The 20,088-nt window shown below is 39.1% G+C and overlaps 1 protein-coding gene across 1 annotated transcript; it reads left to right on the top strand.

Annotated features, from left to right (window-relative positions):
• The first annotated feature begins 3,257 nt into the window (after positions 1 to 3,257).
• On the top strand, positions 3,258 to 19,855 carry LOC134662588 (protein sprouty). The gene is made up of 2 exons (XM_063518861.1): positions 3,258 to 3,481; positions 18,780 to 19,855. The coding sequence occupies exon 2, from the start codon at positions 18,837 to 18,839 to the stop codon at positions 19,458 to 19,460; it is 624 nt and encodes a 207-aa protein (XP_063374931.1). The 5' UTR covers positions 3,258 to 3,481; positions 18,780 to 18,836; the 3' UTR covers positions 19,461 to 19,855.
• Positions 19,856 to 20,088: the final 233 nt, after the last annotated feature.

The following is a 20,088-nucleotide window of genomic DNA, read 5'->3' as shown; positions in this document are numbered from 1 at the left end:
GGTACTAAAATATGGTATGCTTTTTGTTTAATTTTATTTACATACACCCGCCATTCTGACTCTCACGTGTCATCTGTGTTTTATCTGTGGAATGTGGATCGTGAAATTCGTGAACGACAGCCGTCACCTTATTTGTTTTCATTTGGTTTTCATTCTGATTTCTGTTTCAAGAGATATTTCTGCTGTCACCATTAAATACCAATACATTAAATGAGAATAAGCAAAGCTAAGGGGCCTACAATGTACAATCATGCTCGTTGATGGTAAACATTACTAAAAATTGAGGTTATGACAAATACATGGAAGAACTCTTTCGAACTTTTAAGATTATGTTCAGTTTTTTGTTTTAGGGTTAAAAGGCATAAATAAAATTAAAACGTATGCCTAAATCTATCCAACAAGACCATAAATTGTGTCCTGGAAACCGTCCATAGGCCCACCTGTCTAATATTTTCAGCAATCAGTTGTGACTATTTACAAAGATGCAATAGAATACTACAGAGTATTATGCTTGGTTGAAGTGACCCGGTAACATTGGTAACTTCATTATATTTTTTCAAATAATGACCTGAATTATAGTGTAAACTAAAGTGACCCTTATCTTATTTACCTTTAAATTAAATAAACACCCAAATATCAGTTGTTTTATTTTCAATATGTAATCCTATTTTACAATATATACCAATCAAAAAAATTACACAGGTATGTCATATTCATCCAGAAGAGTACACTAATTTACATTAACAAGTGGCATATTATATTGTAAATAACAAATATATGCACCATCTAATTATCTGCATTTTGATATGATTTTATTTTAGTAAACTTAGAAGACATAGATAGGGAACAAAGAGAATATAAGCACTACGACAGGGAGTTGTTTTTGATATCTTCAAATTTGTTCATCATTTTGATTAACATTGATTTAACATCGCTTTTAAATTGTCCGTCCGTTTCAAATTTTTTCAATAAACCGCAAGTGACAATTTGAATTGACGTACGCAGGGCGCGCTCAGCGGAAAAAAAAATTCTTTTGGTTCGACGTACATTGCTGCTTTTCTTAGCGCAATACTGCTCTTTGAGTGTTGCCCTACTTTAGTTTGCTTTACATTGCTACTGACAAGATTTGGTTGACGGACTATATATAGGCCATGCGTTAACCTTGATTTTACTTTCCAGGTACTAAAATTAGGTTTCGATAGACACATTTGTCTAATCTGTCAGTTTATAAAAACAAAGCCGATTTCCGGTTGAACTTCAAAATGGCGAAGTCGTATCGACATTATTTGTTTGTTTTTGCTCAATAATGTTGCTAAAACTGTAATATTGATAGCTTGTTATGCAGTGAACTAACGTGGAAGTGTGCAACTAATGAAGAATTTATCTTGAAATGCGTTTAACGTTTAACCGTTCTTTAGTCACATGGCAATCCATCGTGACTGTTTGCAATGTATATCAGCTATCACTCTACCAAAAGCAACTACTGAACAGCTTCATGCTCTACCAGCACACTTGTCATTGGCGAAACCATAGTAAAAAATAAGATGGAAGCCATTTATTTAACGAAAAAGAACAGAAACAAAGCTTATAGTGCAGTATTTTCATGATAAAAACGCATCTACGTGTCATAAACTGGATGGGAGTTCATCACGCTATAATGTTGTAATGTTGCTTAATTTAGCAGAACCTATAGTAATAAGCATTGCGACTGTTTACTTCAAGCTCTGATAAACTATGACCTAATAACAAAGTAAAACTGTTGAATGAAACCGTTCAGACTACATAGAATTACAACTGTATATTTATTTACGTCAAGTCAATACACTTAAAATGTCCCTTAATAAGTCGATAAGTTCACCATAATAGTAGTTTATGCAACAGTGATATAATAAGGGTTCTTAAAATTCAAGGGTCGAAGTTACAAAACGAGACGTAGTCGAGTTTTGTAAAAAAAGACCCGAGAATTTTAAGAACCAATTATGAGCTGTTGCATACATTACTTTTTCTATGACAGCTGCAGCAAAAAAAAAAAGAGTTATTATTAAAAAAAAAGAGTTATTATTAAAAAAAAGAGTTATTATTTAAAAAAAATTGAGTTATTATTAAAAAAAAAAAAGAGTTATTATTGTAAATGAAAACATACCTCTTTCAATCAAGATGATCGGAACTTGTATCTTTAAAAAAAATAAAGCAGTTGTATTATACTCATAAGATGACTGCTAGCAGTCATCTTATGAGCCTATAGACAAAGCATTCAAATGACATTGCTTTAGATATCACTGTCAGTCATTTAATTGACACATTTAAGTGCTGGAGTAGAAAAACTATTTATAACCCCAACGTAAGCTCTTAAATTCATAAATTATTTATGTACACGATTTAAAAAAAATAGATAGTAAAAGTTTATTTTATCTTAAAACGAATGATAAAAGAACTATCGAGTGTATTGGAACTACTACGATCTAATCTCAGTGTCAAAATCGCGAGTTTAAATCGGTGTACTATCAAGTTCTTCAAAAGATGGTAAGGACGTGGTAGTTATGATGAAACAACAATATTGGCATCTTTATCTTCAGCAATGTGTATAATATTGCCATCCAATTGACGTTATACCCCTTAAGCGTCACGTTCACAAGAATTTGGGTGTGTAGTGCTAATGGATCGGTTGACAGCCGTGCCGTTTATCGCCGTCCTTGACACAGAGACGTGCACAACACCTCATTGTCGCTGCAACCTTGCAAAAACGCGCGATAACCGCCGTCGACGGTGCCCCACGACAACCACAAGTGAATGGAGATAAAAATACGCGATTCGTGCCGACGCGTTTATTAGAGGTTAGAAACTTTAATACGCTTTGTTCGCCTGAATTCGGCCGCCTCTAATAGAAAGCCGGCGCTCGAAAAGTAGCATGAAAAATATCTAGATTGTCCAACGTGTGCACGGCCGACGCAGGACGAAAGTGGGCGGTATCTCGGTGGCGCGACTCTCGCCGACCGGAAACCCAATTCCCGGATGCGGCTGCGCGGGGGGATCTCGCCGGAAGCTCGGTAAACGAGCACATCCGCTGCCGCCGCCCGCGCCGCAAAATTTGGCACCGCGAGCGCTCGCAGCCCGCTTCCGGCCTCCCCCCTCGCACCCCCGACGCCGCTCGCCCGCGAAAATAGCGGCCAACCGCTCCGTGTACGCGGTTCATTCAGTATGGCCGCCTTCCATTCATAAAAAGGCGCAGCGCGGGCGGCGGCGGCGGAGCGGCGGGGCGGCGCGGCCTCTCCCGCCGCGCCGCGCCCGCGCCCGACGCCAGTGCGGAATGTGCCAGCGAACGGAACGGTCGTTTCGTCGGAGCGTAGCGCTAGCGCTCCCGGTTTTCCATTAAAATGTGTATAAGAATAAGTGCAGTGAACCCGCACGAGTTCGGAACGGTAACAAAAAACGCCGTCATCGAGATCAGGAGTAGAAATCAACGAAGAACTTCACCGAGGAAGTGAGTAGCGGCCATATTGCAGTGATAACCGCGCGGCGGGCGGACGAGAATCGAGGCCGGTGCGTGGGCCGCCCCTCCCGCGCCAGGTGCCTGCCGCTCCGGGCCGCGCCGGTCTTACGAACCTTCCTGTGGATTTGCGCGACCGAAATTCGGTGGTTGAGCCGTATTTTAGTGTGTCAGTGGTTGTTACGGCGCGGCCCAGGCGTGGCAGGATCGTCCGACCGCCAAGTGTTGTGTGTGGGGCTGGAGGCCCGAGTGCCCTTGTGCGATGTGTGTAGGAGATGTGTGACCGTGGAACGTCCGTTTTGTAAGTACATAAGGCAATAATGACGTGGGATCGCCCACCGGTCACAGTCGCTACGAGGCGGTTGACGGCGACAGTTTTCGTCAGCGCGTAGGAAGTGATTCCTCGGAATGCGATGGAATCAAAGTGGCATGAATGACTAGTAGCGTCGCTAGGCCCGCTCGCTCGCCGTCCGTCCGGCCGCTACGCACGTGCGCCCGCTCGCTCCGAGAACCTTCTCTACTATACTTCACGTACCATCATTAGAATCATTACGGATATCCACTATCCGAGCCCTCAATACAAACATACAGACGCCTCACGCCACGTTCGTTTCAATGATTTCTAGTAAGTTTATCGGAACACGTAGATATCACTAGTTTCCTTGACACCAGACTCATTTATTACCCTGAGAATGTAAACAAACATGCTGAGAGTTCATTTATGAATCAGCTGGTCTAGATTTGTTCCCAAATCCGCAACCAAATTTACAACAATTATTTTTAACAGTGGTGGGCGAATTTTAACGATAAGTTTATAACTGAACGTTAAATTCAAAGTTACAGCGATAAAGAATAGTAAACAATGATGCCTGTTATTGCTGTTAATATCTTTAACGAACTCACAGATAGTTTTAAATTTAGACAAAACAACGTAGATATTCATTGAAGATTTGATCACACAACGACACTGGCAAATGATATGGCCTCTAAATTTAGTGTCAATAGAAAACAACAGAGCAACTTGACTTGATTTTTGGGCCACTTAAGTATAATCAACGTATTGCCACATGGGCAACTGATATGCAAGCTGTGAGATCACGTCATGCCACTGTGACTACAGGTCAGTTGCGGAGTGTCCAAAAAGGTTGAAAAATTCTTGTAAATTAGGGGAAACTGTGATTTCATTTCAAATTTTCGATCCCCATACAAAAATATGACTAGTTTCCGATCTTTTCCAAGTGTATATCGGCCATCGGCACATCAGTAACTACGACATAAGTTCAATGTGATCCCGAAGACCCGAACTCAAATGTTTGATTGTACTGTAGGTATCTACTCTGCGCTAACTAGACTGATAGATGATCAAAGATATGGTTTAACCTCGTGTGTGTGTATGATAAGGAATTTGGGCCTTAGGGACAAGAGGCCAAAGACCACGATAATCCACAAAGCCAAAAGTTAAAGCTTTGATATCGTTCCATTTCAACAGACTTGCTGTAATCTGCATCAATAAGAATCCCGTAAAAATACCAACGATACTCCAGTACTAAGTAGTACAAGTTCAATTCAAACACCAATGTACTTTTTGGTATTGTTTGAGTTTTTTCTTCCACACATAAAAATATTTTGCCATAGGACTACGACACTCAAATAATAATCAAGCCTGAACGAAGATAGTAGAGTTAATTTTGGGCCTTGGGACCTTTTGGACTATAGTTGGGTGGTTTTACGACACTTTGTTTAGACCATGTTAATGTTGGATAGGCTTAGTTACTCTTAGTAGGTAGTAATAATAAGGCCAAACCACAACAGCGACCGATAATATCAAAAACAGATGTCACTACCACTTGTCCTGTTACTGTAATGTACGCTCAGTTCTGTTAGCAAAATGTATGGATGGCACGACATTCCGCCGCCACACGTGACACAAATTACTACGCCAACTAAATTGACATTACGATAGACATAATGACTACAGCTATTGGTCACAAATGGTCAATAAACTCAAATTATCGCAGTGAAATGAATCATCATTCAGTGTCATTAAATATTGTTTAAGATACAAGTTACAATTTCTAAATCCTAAACCGGGAACATTGGTTCTATTGACATGTGCTTAGGTTTGCTGTACGCTAAGGTTTCCCCTGACATGACATTTTTGGTTTTTTTGTGGATTGCGGAGGGACTTAGGCGTGTCTCAGGGTTTCTTAGAACCTCAACTAACCACTAAAAGCTAATAAAGTTAAAAGATTTCATATGGCAACCCTACATGTGCTTGAGCAATAGCGAGATGCTTTAGTCAGTATTGCCGATTCTCATTACGTAGCTTTTAATATGGTTCGGATTAAATAACAACCTAATGCTGAACGTGTATGAAAATATTGCTAGGTTGTTAAAGAGTCTAATTTCAACTCCTTTCGTTTGAAAGAGATTTCCGGTTGCACTAAAGGATTTTATAGGATTTCCCGATGAATCGACCTGTACTTGACCTGATTTATAACAATAGGTGATACTAAATCGATATGGAGTCAGTAGTTCATTAAAATATCATTAAAACAAATTGCGTCCCATCATGTAAAACTTTAATGTTTTCAAAAATTTACGAATAGCAACGATTTTCAATGTGGTGGATGAAAGGGTTATTTTTGATTTTCTTGATTGTGGTCTTGAATCTTGATCAAGAATATCAAGATATCTCTCTATTCGTTTCTAGAGTTCCGTACCTCAAATGGAAAAAACGGAACCCTTATAGGATCACTCGTAGTGCGTCTGTCTGTCTGTCCGTCCGACCATCCCCCCCCCCCCCCCTTTTTATCTAAATTTTGAAAAAAATTACACAAAATAGTTCTTTACGTACCTATAGATGACAGGAAAACCTATTAGAGATGTGCAGTCAGGCGTGAGTCGGACTTAATGTACGGAACCCTTGGAACGCAAGTCCGATTCGCACTTGGTCGGTTTTTTAACTGGACAAGTATTTTAAGCCACACTGTAATTTATTGAACTCGGTTACATAATTACTAAGTCTTAATGAATGAGAAAACATGATAAGCACTTTCATACGATATACAATGTCCTGTGTAATAGTGGAAAGAGGTACCTAAAAGAAGACCAAGAAAGTAGACCAATAATTTATTTCATAGAACGTACTAAAAAGAACGCTCTTTGTATTTGCTTCGGACGCAACACTCTAGGATGGTTGATTTTGTGTAAGATTTAGCACTAAAAGTGTACTAGCGAAAACGACAAGAGGTTGTATGGTATGATATAAAGAATATAAACATAATATGGTGGGCTTAATTAGCATGGGTCTCATAAGATAATTTATTTGGGGATGATACCTACTCTTAACAGTGCTGAACATTAATAGCACGCAGCGGTCAAGAGGCAGAGGCTGACGACCCGCTACTTGGTGGTACACTGTCGAAAGGGATCTAAAACTCAGAATATCCCATTGTTGACAACCCAGGACAGACCGGCCTGGCGCAAACGCACAAGAAGGCCTGACCCCAAATTATGTTGGGATTAAGGGCAGGAAGAAGAAGATTAAATTTGGGGATGATACTCTTACACAGATGGAGCTAGCCCCAAACTAAGACGACGAGATACTTAAAGTTCTAAACAAATTGTTTAAAACAACGTTGTCTTACAATCCCTACTTAGGTTTATTTTATACGAAGCCTTAAATCAATGTGTGTACAGTTTTAAATATACTTTAGTGAAGTGGAATTCAGAAAGTAGTTTTTGTATGATGGACAGGGAAAGTCTTCGTTTCTATATAAAAACATAGTAGTAGTACTTTTTAAATACCAATAGGTCCCATGGGTTTTGCTTTCACATGCCCTGACATCAAAATATTAATAATATTATTATGTAGTTTTATTCTTATTGTAATCAAATTACACGATACAAAACTACTAGACATTTAAAAGGACGATTAACACCCATATTGAATCTGAATTATTATCGAAAAGTTTCCTTTTACTATCATTTGTGTCAGGCGTGTCATAATATTTTATTACAGTATTTATTCTTATTCTTGTTGTTAGGGGCTATATGAGGCTCCATAGCCTATGTATCACTGCGACCATTGCTGATCTATTGTGATCGCCACCTACTACAACTCTCGATCCAAGCCTGCAACTTCAAACAGCTGCAGGATCTTCTTGATCTCGAGAGACTTTATTGTCTCTCCTCCGGGCTCATTATGTGTCCGCCCAACCAAGTCACAGTATAGTGTTCGCCACTGTTCGCAATCAGTGGTAGGACTGGTAGATCAAATAACACAATGTCTTTATATTTATATGGACACCTTGACTGATTCTTTTTCGCTATAAATATAACTGAAAGATTTACAATATCGACCAAGAATAGGAAAACGCAGTAGCTACTACCATAATGTGCACTAAAGTTTCATTCTATAGAACTTGCTAACTATGGAAATAAACCGCCATACTGAAACTGTCAAAAAATATTAATTTACTAGTGACTTTTGTTGACATATTTTACTGGGTCAACCAAATCTTGTCAGTAAATAGGAACAAAAAAACTACCTACTCATCCTTTTCTTTTGGGTGCTAGTACTAGTGTAAGACAAACTTAGTATGATTCTCTCTGTCTATGTTTGAAATCAAACAGACCTTTGACACACTATAGTTAGCAAGTTCCATAGAATGACACTTTATCCCATAGAGGTTGCATGAGACTTCGATGGAAGCAACGAGGTCCTGTTTTAGGATTTAGGTCTTTATTCAGCAACTGACAGTATAAATTGATCTAATAGTACCACAATACCACAAATCGACTTATCACAAGATTCACAAGATCACTGCTGTCTAAATCAGTTTGCTGGATTTTCCATACAATTACGTTCTACTTAAAGAATAGGGTATTTGACTGTATTTAGAATAAATTATTTTTCACCTCAGCAGCTCGAACAAGGGTACTTTGCTACTTAAAAACAGTGAGCAAAATCGCATTTTGCTCACTGTTTTTAAGTAAAAGTTTTGTGAACTACACGAGATCAAAGTTATTTACATCTCGTGCGCTTTTGAGTCCCTTACTATCTACTATCTTTCGCTTGCACGGGACTCAAAATAAACACTCGAAGAAATATCAAACTTTGATCTCTTGTTGTACAAATAACTATTACACCATGCATGAAATAAAGCACTAGAAGAATAATAGAGAAACGTAGACAACAGTTATTTTTAGACACAATTTGTATTTTGAAACCCGTATAAAACTATAAAGAGTAGGTAATTTGATTGTGACGTCACATGCTAGTGTTTCATATAAATTCCATAGTAGCAAAATCGTTTTGACAGTTCAAAAAAAAAACTGATTTGACTAGTCAAATACCCCGCACTAACCTGGTATAGACAACATGGTTGCAGTTAAACGATAAATTAGTAGGAATTAACTGAGACAGACAATTCACTTGTATCGTAAGCGCCGCCACGCTCATTTGTTTAGTATTTCATTGCTTAGGCGAGCCTAAAGGCGGGATTCCACCAGAGTGCGGCGTTACGTCACAAGCATTTTTATACTGAATATGCTTGTGCCGAACACTGCACTGGTGGAATCCCGCTTTTATTATGTAACGAACTAGTATCTTTGATTAAGAGTACTGATAGTCTCAACGACCTCAATAAATCGCACTCCTAATTCCAGATAAACCGATTACTCAACCGATTACGTACCATACAAATTTCCAAAACTGTTACCGGCTCCTTTGAGAGTCCGAAGCTTCCAAATATGAAAATGCCATAACACGTTTCTAGTCGAATGGTGGTCCCTATGACAGTTAGTTTTTAGGGTTCCGTACCCAAAGGGTAAAAACGGGACCCTATTACTAAGACTCCGCTGTCCGTCCGTCTGTCACCAGGCTGTATCTCACGAACCGTGATAGCTAGACAGTTGAAATTTTCACAGATGATGTATTTCTGTTGCCGCTATAACAACAAATACTAAAAACAGAACAAAATAAAGATTTAAGTGGGGCTCCCATACAACAAACGTGATTTTTGACCGAAGTTAAGCAACGTCGGGCGGGGTCAATACTTGGATGGGTGACCGTTTTTTTGCTTGTTTTTTGTTGATGGTGCGGAACCCTCCGTGCGCGAGTCCGACTCGCACTTGGCCGGTTTTTAATATCTGGGAGACCGAGCCATATAAAAACTAAAAAAATGCGCTTTTTCCCAGAGATAAGACCTAGCTAGATCGATTTATCGTCCCCGAAAACCCTCATATAGACAATTTCCCCGAAATCGTTAGAGCCGTTTCCGAGATCCCCGAAACATTCTCGTGCTCTTCTAAAGGTATAAGATATGGAGTAGCCGTCACGTAAAATGTTTGTACAAATGTTTTGGAAATTTATCACATTCATTAAATTAAAAATGTAAAAATGTTACTTAAAAGTAATGAAAATATGGTAAAACATAATGCTTAAATTATTTATAAAGCCCAACCAAAAGAGACTTGTTGGAACAGTCAAAGGGATCATCATACGAGGTGAGACGTATAGTCACCTTTAAACGTATTTGTCAATACCAACGTCACACATATAGACACTAAGGAACATCGTGAATGAAGATGTATCTCCATCCTTATCGCTCTCGCTAACTATACAAACGAAAATGGAGACATCACTATCCAAAGTTCAAGCAATGTTTCATCGACTAATGAATGTACTTCAACCTTATAATAAAGACAATAAAGTCCATCCATGGTTATTGCTGTTACACGGCCATGGCCATACCATACAACGTAAATACAATACGTTCAATTGTCATTCAGCACGTGTTTTTCATGGTCATTCTCTATTTTTATATCGTTTTAATTCGCTGATAACGTTTATCTCGTTTTACATTCAATGGAACGAAAATGGACGAATATAATAGCTTTTAAATACTAATAGTGGTTCACGTAAATTTAATATGCGAAAAAGTGTTACAGGTATTTGCGAATAGATTATATTATGTTTTTGGGCTTTTAAACAAGAATTATAATAAAACAATATCTTATAATCGTTACACAATAAAGCACCATCCAGGATTTTTTTACAATAGGCATAGAAGGTAGGATCCTGTAGAAGTGGTATACGCGTGCCTCCGCGTGAGAGACAAAACATAGGCAATGCGACACTAAGATTGGTCGAATTTATTTGTTGCCCACCATAATACATAATATCTGGGTGACCGAGCTTCGCTCGGAAAACATATAATAACTCGGAAATGCGCGTTTTCCCAGAGATAAGACCTAGCTAGATCGATTTTTCGCCCCCGAAAACCCCTATATACCAAATTTCATCGAAATCGTTAGAGCCGTTTCCGAGATCCACGAAATATATATATAAATAAATAAATACAGTAGAACCCGCTAAAGACGATTCTGAGGGGACCTAGCAAAAAAAGCGTCTTAAACGGGAAATCGTATTAAACGTGAACTATAATAACGGTGATAATGAGCGAATGAAATCTAAGTGTAGGTAGGTATAAGTTCACACGCGGTTAAATAATCTAGGAACACTAACGAATCTAACGATAGGCTCAACTAGAAAGTCGTGGAGTAACTGACTGCAAATAAATCTGGGAGCGATAGCTTGCACTCTGTGGTCCATAACGGTCAAGCAGATGGCATCGCATTCTCACGCACATCCGACAAAACCCCGCAGGACCCGACAAAAGATATTAGACGAAACAAAAAACCTAAGGTTGGTAATAAACACATTAAAAAATGTTGGCTAACGGCGGATTGCATAACAATACGACGGTTATGTCAAAAACACAAACGTGCAGATGGTACGTAACGGGACGGATAAGTAATATATAATTTTAGATGGCGTATTAAGCGGGATGCGAGTCGTATTAACCGTGAAAAAATGTATGAAAACAGACCTAAAGTTGCAGGGACCGGCGTAAAATGGCGTATTATGCGGGAAATCGTATTAAACGTGATCGTATTAAGCGGGTTTTACTGTAAATAAATAAACAAGAATTGCTCGTTTAAAGGTATTAGATAAATTTACGGAGGGGAATTTAAAAAAAATGTGAGACTGTGACAAGGACAAACAATAATAGCACTTTCGCTGCTACTCCTACTGAAAGATACACAAGACTATCCCGTTCGGTCATTTCCCCCACCCCTCATGCCAGATCCAGTTATATACTAGATTCATGACAATAGGCTATTTGACTACTAGTCCAATCGGTCCAATCAGTTTATTTTTTCGAACTGTCAAAACGATTTTGCTACTATGGAATTTATATGAAACACTAGCATGTGACGTCACAATCAAATTATCTACTCTTTATAGTTTTATACGGGTTTTAAAATAGAAATTGTGTCTAAAAATAACTATTGTCTACGTTTCTCTATTTATCTTTTGGTGCTTTATTTCATGCACAGTGTAAAATAATTTATTTTAAATACAGTCAAATACCCTATTTTAGGCTCTGTTGATGCCATGTTTATGAATCTTAAATAATGTAAGGTTAGAAGGACAAAATAACATTCCCAAGGGATTCTCATGTATACGTTCCAAATAAAATTTGTTCCACTTATTTACTTTTAAGAATTTCTACCATAGTTGACAATACGTATCCGCAATTCGGACCGTATCTTACAAATATTTTTTTACAAAAAAAAGTTGTCAGTTGATGTTTGTTATTTCCATATTATTTTACTGAAATTTAATATTTACTTGAATACTTAAATTATTTGGTCTACATATATTGGATTGGATTTAACTACTTTGTTTTATCCTCCTAAACCCACCATACAAAAAAGTGATCAAAGTTTGATATTTCTTCGAGTGCTTATTTGAGTCCCGTGCAAGCGAAAGATTTTATAATTTAGAATCTTGAGCGTAGTAAGGGACTCAAAAGCGCACGAGATGTAAATAACTTTGATCTCGTGTAGTACAACAGTTTTCACTTGAGCAGTGAGAACATACCTAGAAATATTAGACAACTTGAAAAATGTAATCCATCTTCATCAATACCTGCACTCATGTTTTCTTAAGATATACAAACAATTAAGTTTAATTACCATAATGGAACACAAAAACAAAACGTAATAATAAATTCCAGTAAAATAATATAGAAATAACAAACATTAACTGACACTTCAATCGACAACTTTTTTTTTGTAAAAAAAATCTTTGTAAGATACGGTCCGAATTGCGGATACGTACTATTTGTCAACTATGGTAGAAATTCTTAAAAGTAAAATAATTAATTTTGCGTGATGATCTGTGTATTTTTTGAGTTCATTATATTAATTGTACAATAAAATAATTGATTATTAAGAATTCATACTCGTACGTGGTTTGGAACGACGCGGTCTGAAGTTTTTCGGGGGACTATTATAAACCGTGAATATACCGTTGAATGTCGTTTTAACTTTTTTTGTCTGTTTCTTTATGCTAACAGTGTGAAAGGGACAGAGATAATAGAACCCAAGTATTTCGAACTTTTATTAGACCCCGCATGTTGAAATGACATTTGACTATAAAGGTCACTTGAATGTCATTTTGTCTCACTCGGTGAGCAAAATCGCATTTTGCTCACTGTTTTTAAGAATCAAAGTACCCTTGTTCGAGCTGCTGAGGTGAAAAAGAAATAAAACTCTGTTCCAATTGATAATGGTTTAAATTACATTGAAGTAATTACCTAGAATCTAGAACCATGTGTAGGACCGTGGGCCTCACAAGGTTATATATATTTAATGACAAATCTAATAGTATCAAGAGCAATATAACAGGAAAATATTTCGATAGAGTATCAGTATAACATATTAGCCTAATAAATGTAATTCTATATCTAATATACAAACTAATTGACCCTAAAGATGGAATGTAATTTAAGGTTTGAAGCAGATCACCTTTTGTATTTAATTGTATAATAATACAGTTCTTATCTCTGTCTAATTTTATTCAGAAACGCTATATTTACATTTCTGTATCGCCTAGGGTTGCCATATGTCAGGATTTCCCCTGACATGTCAGGATTTTATGTCCTTTGTCGGGATTGCGGGGAACATGGCGAGTGTCAGGGTTTTTAAGAAACCTTAACTAACCAACAGGAACTAGCTAAAAGTTTATAGAGTTCGGCAAAGGAAAGGGAAGGTTATGTTGTAACTACAGTATATGGTGGCAAAGTTAAGGGCCTAATGGCCCACTGAGTCATTTCAAGTATATAATGACCGTCCAGGAAATGTCAGTATTTTTAGGATCTTCAGGACTTTTGTCAGGATGTAAGTTTTTTTTTAATATGACAATCAGCCGTAACAGTGATTTGAAAATGGGTTTTAAACGTTGTAATTTATTGGACAAGAATTCGGTAAATGGCTGTCACATCACTGACATACAAGTTTGGCAGAATAACTGTGGCCATATAAAGTTATAAACCTGGTTCAATGACAATCTCAAGCTCAGTAGGTCGTGGTCACTGTTTCGTTATTTTATAACTTCAACGTTTTCACTTAAATTTTTTTTTTCAATTTCCACCGGCTTTCGTAGCCATACTCAGATTGTATGAATCTATACATATCTTTTTCAAGGTGGTGGTCCATTAACCACCATTTATTTTATGTGGGTTATTCTCTCTGGTCTAGTTCCAAGATCTGCCACCTTTTGAGTCTTGTGATGCTATTGGTGTCGTTTAATAGGTCTCCGGAAAGTTCCTTCTCATGATTTTTTAGCCTTTCTTTATATTTCTTTGAGTAGCTATGTACTTCCTCTTTGATGGTTGGTATATGTAGGAAGGACTATTAGGAAATTAAATAAATTGTATTGTAGATTTTTTATGTTTGACATTGTAATATGCAACAAATAAAAGGCTTTTTTATTTTTTATTATATGTAGGAAGTCATGATATTTCCTTATTTCGGGCAAACCAGGGTGCGCAAGATATTGTTTTGAGAACAATATTCTGGAATCTTTGAAAGATCTCAAGGTTAGAATATATAATGTAGTTGTGACTATAATGATTTGCCTAAAATAAAGATAAACGCTTTCGCAGTCCCCTAAAGAGGCTAAATCCTGCCAGCCTATTATGGATAGCTTTATCCATCTTTATCCACGTGATAAAATAACTGTCACTGTTTAACACCGTGGGAAAGAAAGTGACGGACACCGTTTTATCACGCTGTCACGTAGACAAAAACGACCATCATATCCGTACTGGTGTCGTATGAAACAAAATAATACTGAAATGTCATAAAGGCTCTCAAAACTGATTTTAGAGTCTTATCTACTACTGAACCCCTAGTTTAAATTTCATTCGATAGCGTGACGAGCGTTCGCTTTAGAGTCTGTGCGGAAAGAGAAGAGTTGTGGAATATATGGGGCCCAATCCATTCCACGACCCTTCTCTTTCCGAACAGACTCTATGTGTAATGACATAGAGTTTAGTGAAATTCATTCTTAATAATCTTAATGTTAACATAGAGCTAATACACTATATTTATCGGGAGGTTAACCTAGTAAGCTTCAAAATGATTTAATAAACTCTACGCTACGTTAATCACTACAACTTATAAAACAATAGTCTCCTGCCGCGTTTGTCTGTTTGTGTGTATATATGTTCGCGATAAAGTCGAAAACTACTGAACGGATTTTCATGCGATCTTCACCTATCAATATAGTGATTCTTGAGGAAGGTTTCGGTGTATAATTTTTTAAGTCTTTGTGTAACCCGTGCGAAGCCAGGGTGGGTCGCTACGAAATAAAGTGTTACATTTAGGAATTAGATATATTGATAGAGAATCACTGTTTCCTTAAGTCAGGCATTTCAGTAATGTTGATAAAGTTTACGGTAACAACTTTTTTTAATACACGACTTACATTGACAGTAGTACCACTTACAAACATGTAAGATACTTTGGTGCGTCTCTATATATGTGCCGTTTTCAAAGAAACTTTCTATCGGTCGAGAACCAGACATTACTACCGTAACGATGGAATTAAGAAAAAAACTTCCTCTTAAACGTCGCATTCGCAATATTAGTTGCAAAACATTTAAAACGTGTCATACAATAAACAGCCCCCCCCCCCCCTACACACATACAAAAATAATCCGTAATGTAATAGCGTAATGTGACAAGTTTATTTGGTTCTATTTAAAAAACTTCGGTTCTAGTAAGAAATCTTATAAATATGGCGGGAATTTATACGTTTTGTGCAAAAAGTACTTGCTATTCTATGAGAATCCTTGTGTGTTGTTGTTACTGTCCTCGAGTCTGTCTACAAAGATTAACCTGAGACTGCATAGAGCGATAACAAAAAGCGAAATTTCTTTATCTGCCTCTCTACCGCTCGAATATGCAGATGGTAAGAACCCACTGAAAATTGACTGGTTTAAGTGGTTTACCATTCGCTGTTACAAATTGATCTTTTGTTTGTAAACACATACTTTCCATTTTACTTTTTTTTTCGTTTATCGAAATGTCTAAGTACATAGTTTAAAAAGCAAAGTTATGCCCATTTTATTGCAATTTGTTATCACCTAAAACGCATATAAAGTTGTCGTTAACTTAGCGAAAACATACAACTTTCTTTTTACGCGCCTGCCAAAAACTAGGAATGTAAAAAAGTGTAATCCGTCTAATAAGAATCGAGAAATGGGCCCAAGAATCCAGATATTGTTATCTTAGAACCAATCCCCATGCCAGGGTTCCTTATTTTTTTACTCTATAAGATCTGATCTCTATTGTTTAATTACAAAGTCATATTGTCCATTATTAGGAAATGACTCGTCGGAGGATGGACCAAACTATCTGTCACAGTTAAAAATGCACATTTTATTGTATGGAAAGCGCGATGTCCTTTTAAAAGTACAAATGGAAATCGAATTTTTGAACTATAATAGAATTTACGTCACCCTATAGGCCCGTAAGTGGGATTTTCTTCTCAGAAGAAAATCTCACTTCCTGGCCAAGGCAAGACGTAAAACTTTATACAAACCACGGGCGGTGATTCGTAAAGCCCCAGATCGCATATTTATGGCACAAACACCTGCGATCTGGAGCATTTACGAATTCACCTCCCTAGGTATGTAATGTACTATAAAGGTTCCAAATTCAAAACTGCCTGAATGACTCTGGGAAACCCTACCAATCAAAATCTGGGGTTGTGATGTGAGCGACTTCTTCGTAAGCCCGCAGGTGCAGTGAAGGGGCGGTTGCATAAAGGTATCGTCACACAGGCGCGTTTTCCGAACGGGGCGTGAGCGTTTTATATGTAAAAGCGGCGCGCCTCGCTCACGCCCCGCCCGCAAAACGCGCCTGTGTGACGGAACCTTAATGATCCCTACTTAGCTCAAAATTGTGTCCGAGCAAAACCGATTATTTGACGCAACCGAAACCGTTCGGCTTTGCTGTAGTTTCGGACGAAACAGAACCTTCGGCCGAAACACGATCATTATGCATTGGCCGAAACATGATGCTCAAGTATTGACTTGCCGAAAAAAAAACTTCGTGCTGGCCAAACACCACTTCCTCCTTTGAGAAGTAGGTAGTTAATAATCTTTAATAGAAAAAACCGACTTCTCTAACTACTAGCCTAACCCACTTAACGGTGCTTATACTTTATTTGGTAATATGTATACATTTTATGGTAATCATAGTGGTTGATTTAGTTTAGGTATCATAGTGGTTTTCCGGGTCAAGGTCCGGGTCTGGGTCCGAGTCCGAGTACGGGTCTGAGTCCGGAGTCCGGGGCCCAATCCAAGTCAAAATCGAAATTGAAAATCACAAAACGTGTACTATGCGTCGTTGAGGAGTTCTGTTCTGATCATCATCAGCAGTTCCACTTCATCAAATGCCACAGTTTTTAATGTAAATGCTTGATTTTCTGATGAAAATATATAAAATTCTATACGGATGCCTTTAAGATTTGAGAAGTTCCCTCGATTCCTCATGGATACCATGTTCAGGACTTGAGATTGACATAAATGTGCCTAAAAACTTAACTTGCTTAACAAACATAACGAAAAGGACAAATCGCCAAATGCGAGCTATGCGTCGTTAAAGAGTTCCGTTATGATCATCATCAGCAATTCCACTTCATCAAATGCGACAGTTTTTAATGAAAATGCTCGATTTTCTGATGAAAATACAAAAATCTCTATACGCATGGCTTTAAGATTGGAGGAGTTCCCTCGATTCCTCGTGGATCCCATCATCAGAACTCGAGCTTGACAAAATTGTGGCTTAAAAACTTAACTTGCTTAACAAACATAACGAAGAGGACAAATCGCCAAACGTGAACTATGCGTCGTTGAAGAGTTCCGTTCTGATCATCATCAGCAGTTCCACTTCATCAAATGTCACTTTTTTTATGTATATGCTTGATTTGTTGATGAAAATACAAAAATCTCTATACGCATGCCTTTAAGATTTGAGGAGTTCCCTCGATTCCTCATGGATCCCATCATCAGAACTGGGTTTTGACAAAAACGGGACCAATCTGTATGCATATACATACAATCAAAAAAATAATTCTCAAAATCGGTCCAGTAATGACGGAGATATGGAGTAACAAACATAAAAAAAAAATAAAAAAAAACATACAACCGAATTGATAACCTCCTCCTTTTAGATTTGGAAGTCGGTTAAAAACTACATAGGTATACTTAGTTCAGATACTGTTTCTGCTTTTGGCTGTTTTAGGTTATGTTAAAATAATTTAGGCCTCTCACTGCTCACGGGTTTCTTTTTGGTCTCATGGTTGACTGATAGAGAATGATATTTGGCCTTAATTAAGTTCAGCATTTGTACTTGTTGTTTAATAGTGTGCATTAGCGTAAAGTAGCAGTAAAGTCCAAGAAATAACGTTTATTTGACTACTTACTTATTTATTCCAATTGCTACACTAATCATTTCAAAGTACGGAATCGTTTGATTGCAAATAGTGCATTTAATTTGTCGTTTAAAAGGTCTATATCTATCATTAGATCAACTACTTTTCTCGGAATAGTTCTAGTTGATAGAAGTACGCGTCACGCCCACGTACGAGCAGTTCATTCATTAAGAGCCACGTCATTAGGAGATTGATCGCGTGCTATATGCCTTCAATTGATTGAATGAAAGGGAACGTATGAGTATGAGCGATGATCTAGTTGATAAGTGATGTCAGTATCAGATCCAACCAGAATAGTTCGCTCTGAGCACCGGCACGAGTCCCCGGTCATGTAGTAAAATACACTCACAATTCTTCAGAGCGAGCTAGAAGGGAATTATCTGTATTTGATAGTGTATGTGGCTAACGGTTTTTTGTTTTGTCCACTAGGTGGGGACGATGAGGGAACAGGAAGGCGACGGCCCGGAGAGCCGTTAGCCGGACTCGATGGACGAGTATGGCGGGCCGGCGGCGCCGCCCCGGCCGCCCAAGCCGGCGGCGCGCGTGCACCGGCCGCCGGGCGCGCGGCCCGCCGTGTCGCTGCTGCGGCCGCGGCCCGAGCTCGAGCGCGAGCGCAACGCCTACGTGGAGGCGCCGTGCCGCCCGCACCTGCCGCACCTGCCGCACGCCGCGCAGCCGCTCAAGCCGGTGACGGCGCAGCCCGCCGCCGTCGACAAGCGGCGCGCGCTCGCGCCCGACTCCATCGTGTGCGAGCGCTGCGGCCGCTGCCGCTGCGAGCAGTGCGCGCGGCCGCGGCCGCTGCCGTCGCGCTGGCTGTGCGGCAGCTGCCTGTGCAGCGCCGAGGCGTGCGTGGACTACGCGTCGTGCATGTGCTGCGTGAAGGCGCTGTTCTACCACTGCGGGAGCGGGGAGGACGAGGCGGGCTCGCCGTGCGCGTGCGGGCCGCGGCTGGCGTGCGTGGGGCTGCTGTCGCTGCCGCTGCCGTGCCTGTGGCTGTACTGGCCGCTGCGGGGGCTGGCGGCGGCGGGGGCGGCCGGCTACGCGCGCTGCCGCCGAGCGGGCTGCCGCTGCCCGGAGCCGCCGGTCCGGCCTCCCTCCAGTATTATCTAGTCCGCGCGCCGCCCGGCCGGCCGTGTACAAATATTTATGACGCGCGGCCGGGGAGGACTCTAGTGCCTGTGTGTGTGCGCGGGGCGCGCCGGACGAGCGCCCCGCGGAGTGAATCGTCTACGAGTACCTTGTAAATATAGTCGTATAGTGTGAATGTACGTGAACGTGTCGCCCGAACGCCGAAAGTCTCAAATTTTCTTGAGACCGTGACGTGTCATAAGAAAACGTTAACGTTAGTATTTTGGATTCGAGATGAATTCAGAGAAGATTAAGAAATGAGATATAAAACATACTTATTAAGATGTAGATAATTTACCATTTATTTATTAACTGAATTTGTATTTATTTGTAAATAAAACGACAACATTATATTATAAATACGAATGTTTACTACATTATGTTTGTTTTTCTGCTCCTTCGCCTCATTGATACTGGAAACTTTCTGTCTAAAGGCACTGGCCAAACGCCACGCAAAAGTATTTGCCTGGAAACAAGCCAAAAAACTAATAGTACCTACCTATATAACTTACATTATCTAATAAATGTCCATAGAGCAAAGCTTCGATCGGATAGCATACATTAGCATGCAAAATGTTTACAAATTATGCATGAAGTGATCAAACAATGA

Source organism: Cydia amplana, chromosome 3, assembly GCF_948474715.1.
Source record: "Cydia amplana chromosome 3, ilCydAmpl1.1, whole genome shotgun sequence".
Taxonomy (NCBI): Eukaryota; Metazoa; Arthropoda; class Insecta; order Lepidoptera; family Tortricidae; genus Cydia; species Cydia amplana.
This window is presented reverse-complemented; position numbering and strand designations above follow the sequence as displayed.

Coding starts and splice junctions, on each gene's coding strand:
- LOC134662588 (XM_063518861.1), top strand. CDS start 18,837: ATGGACGAGTATGGCGGGCCGGCGGCGCCGCCCCGGCCGCCCAAGCCG.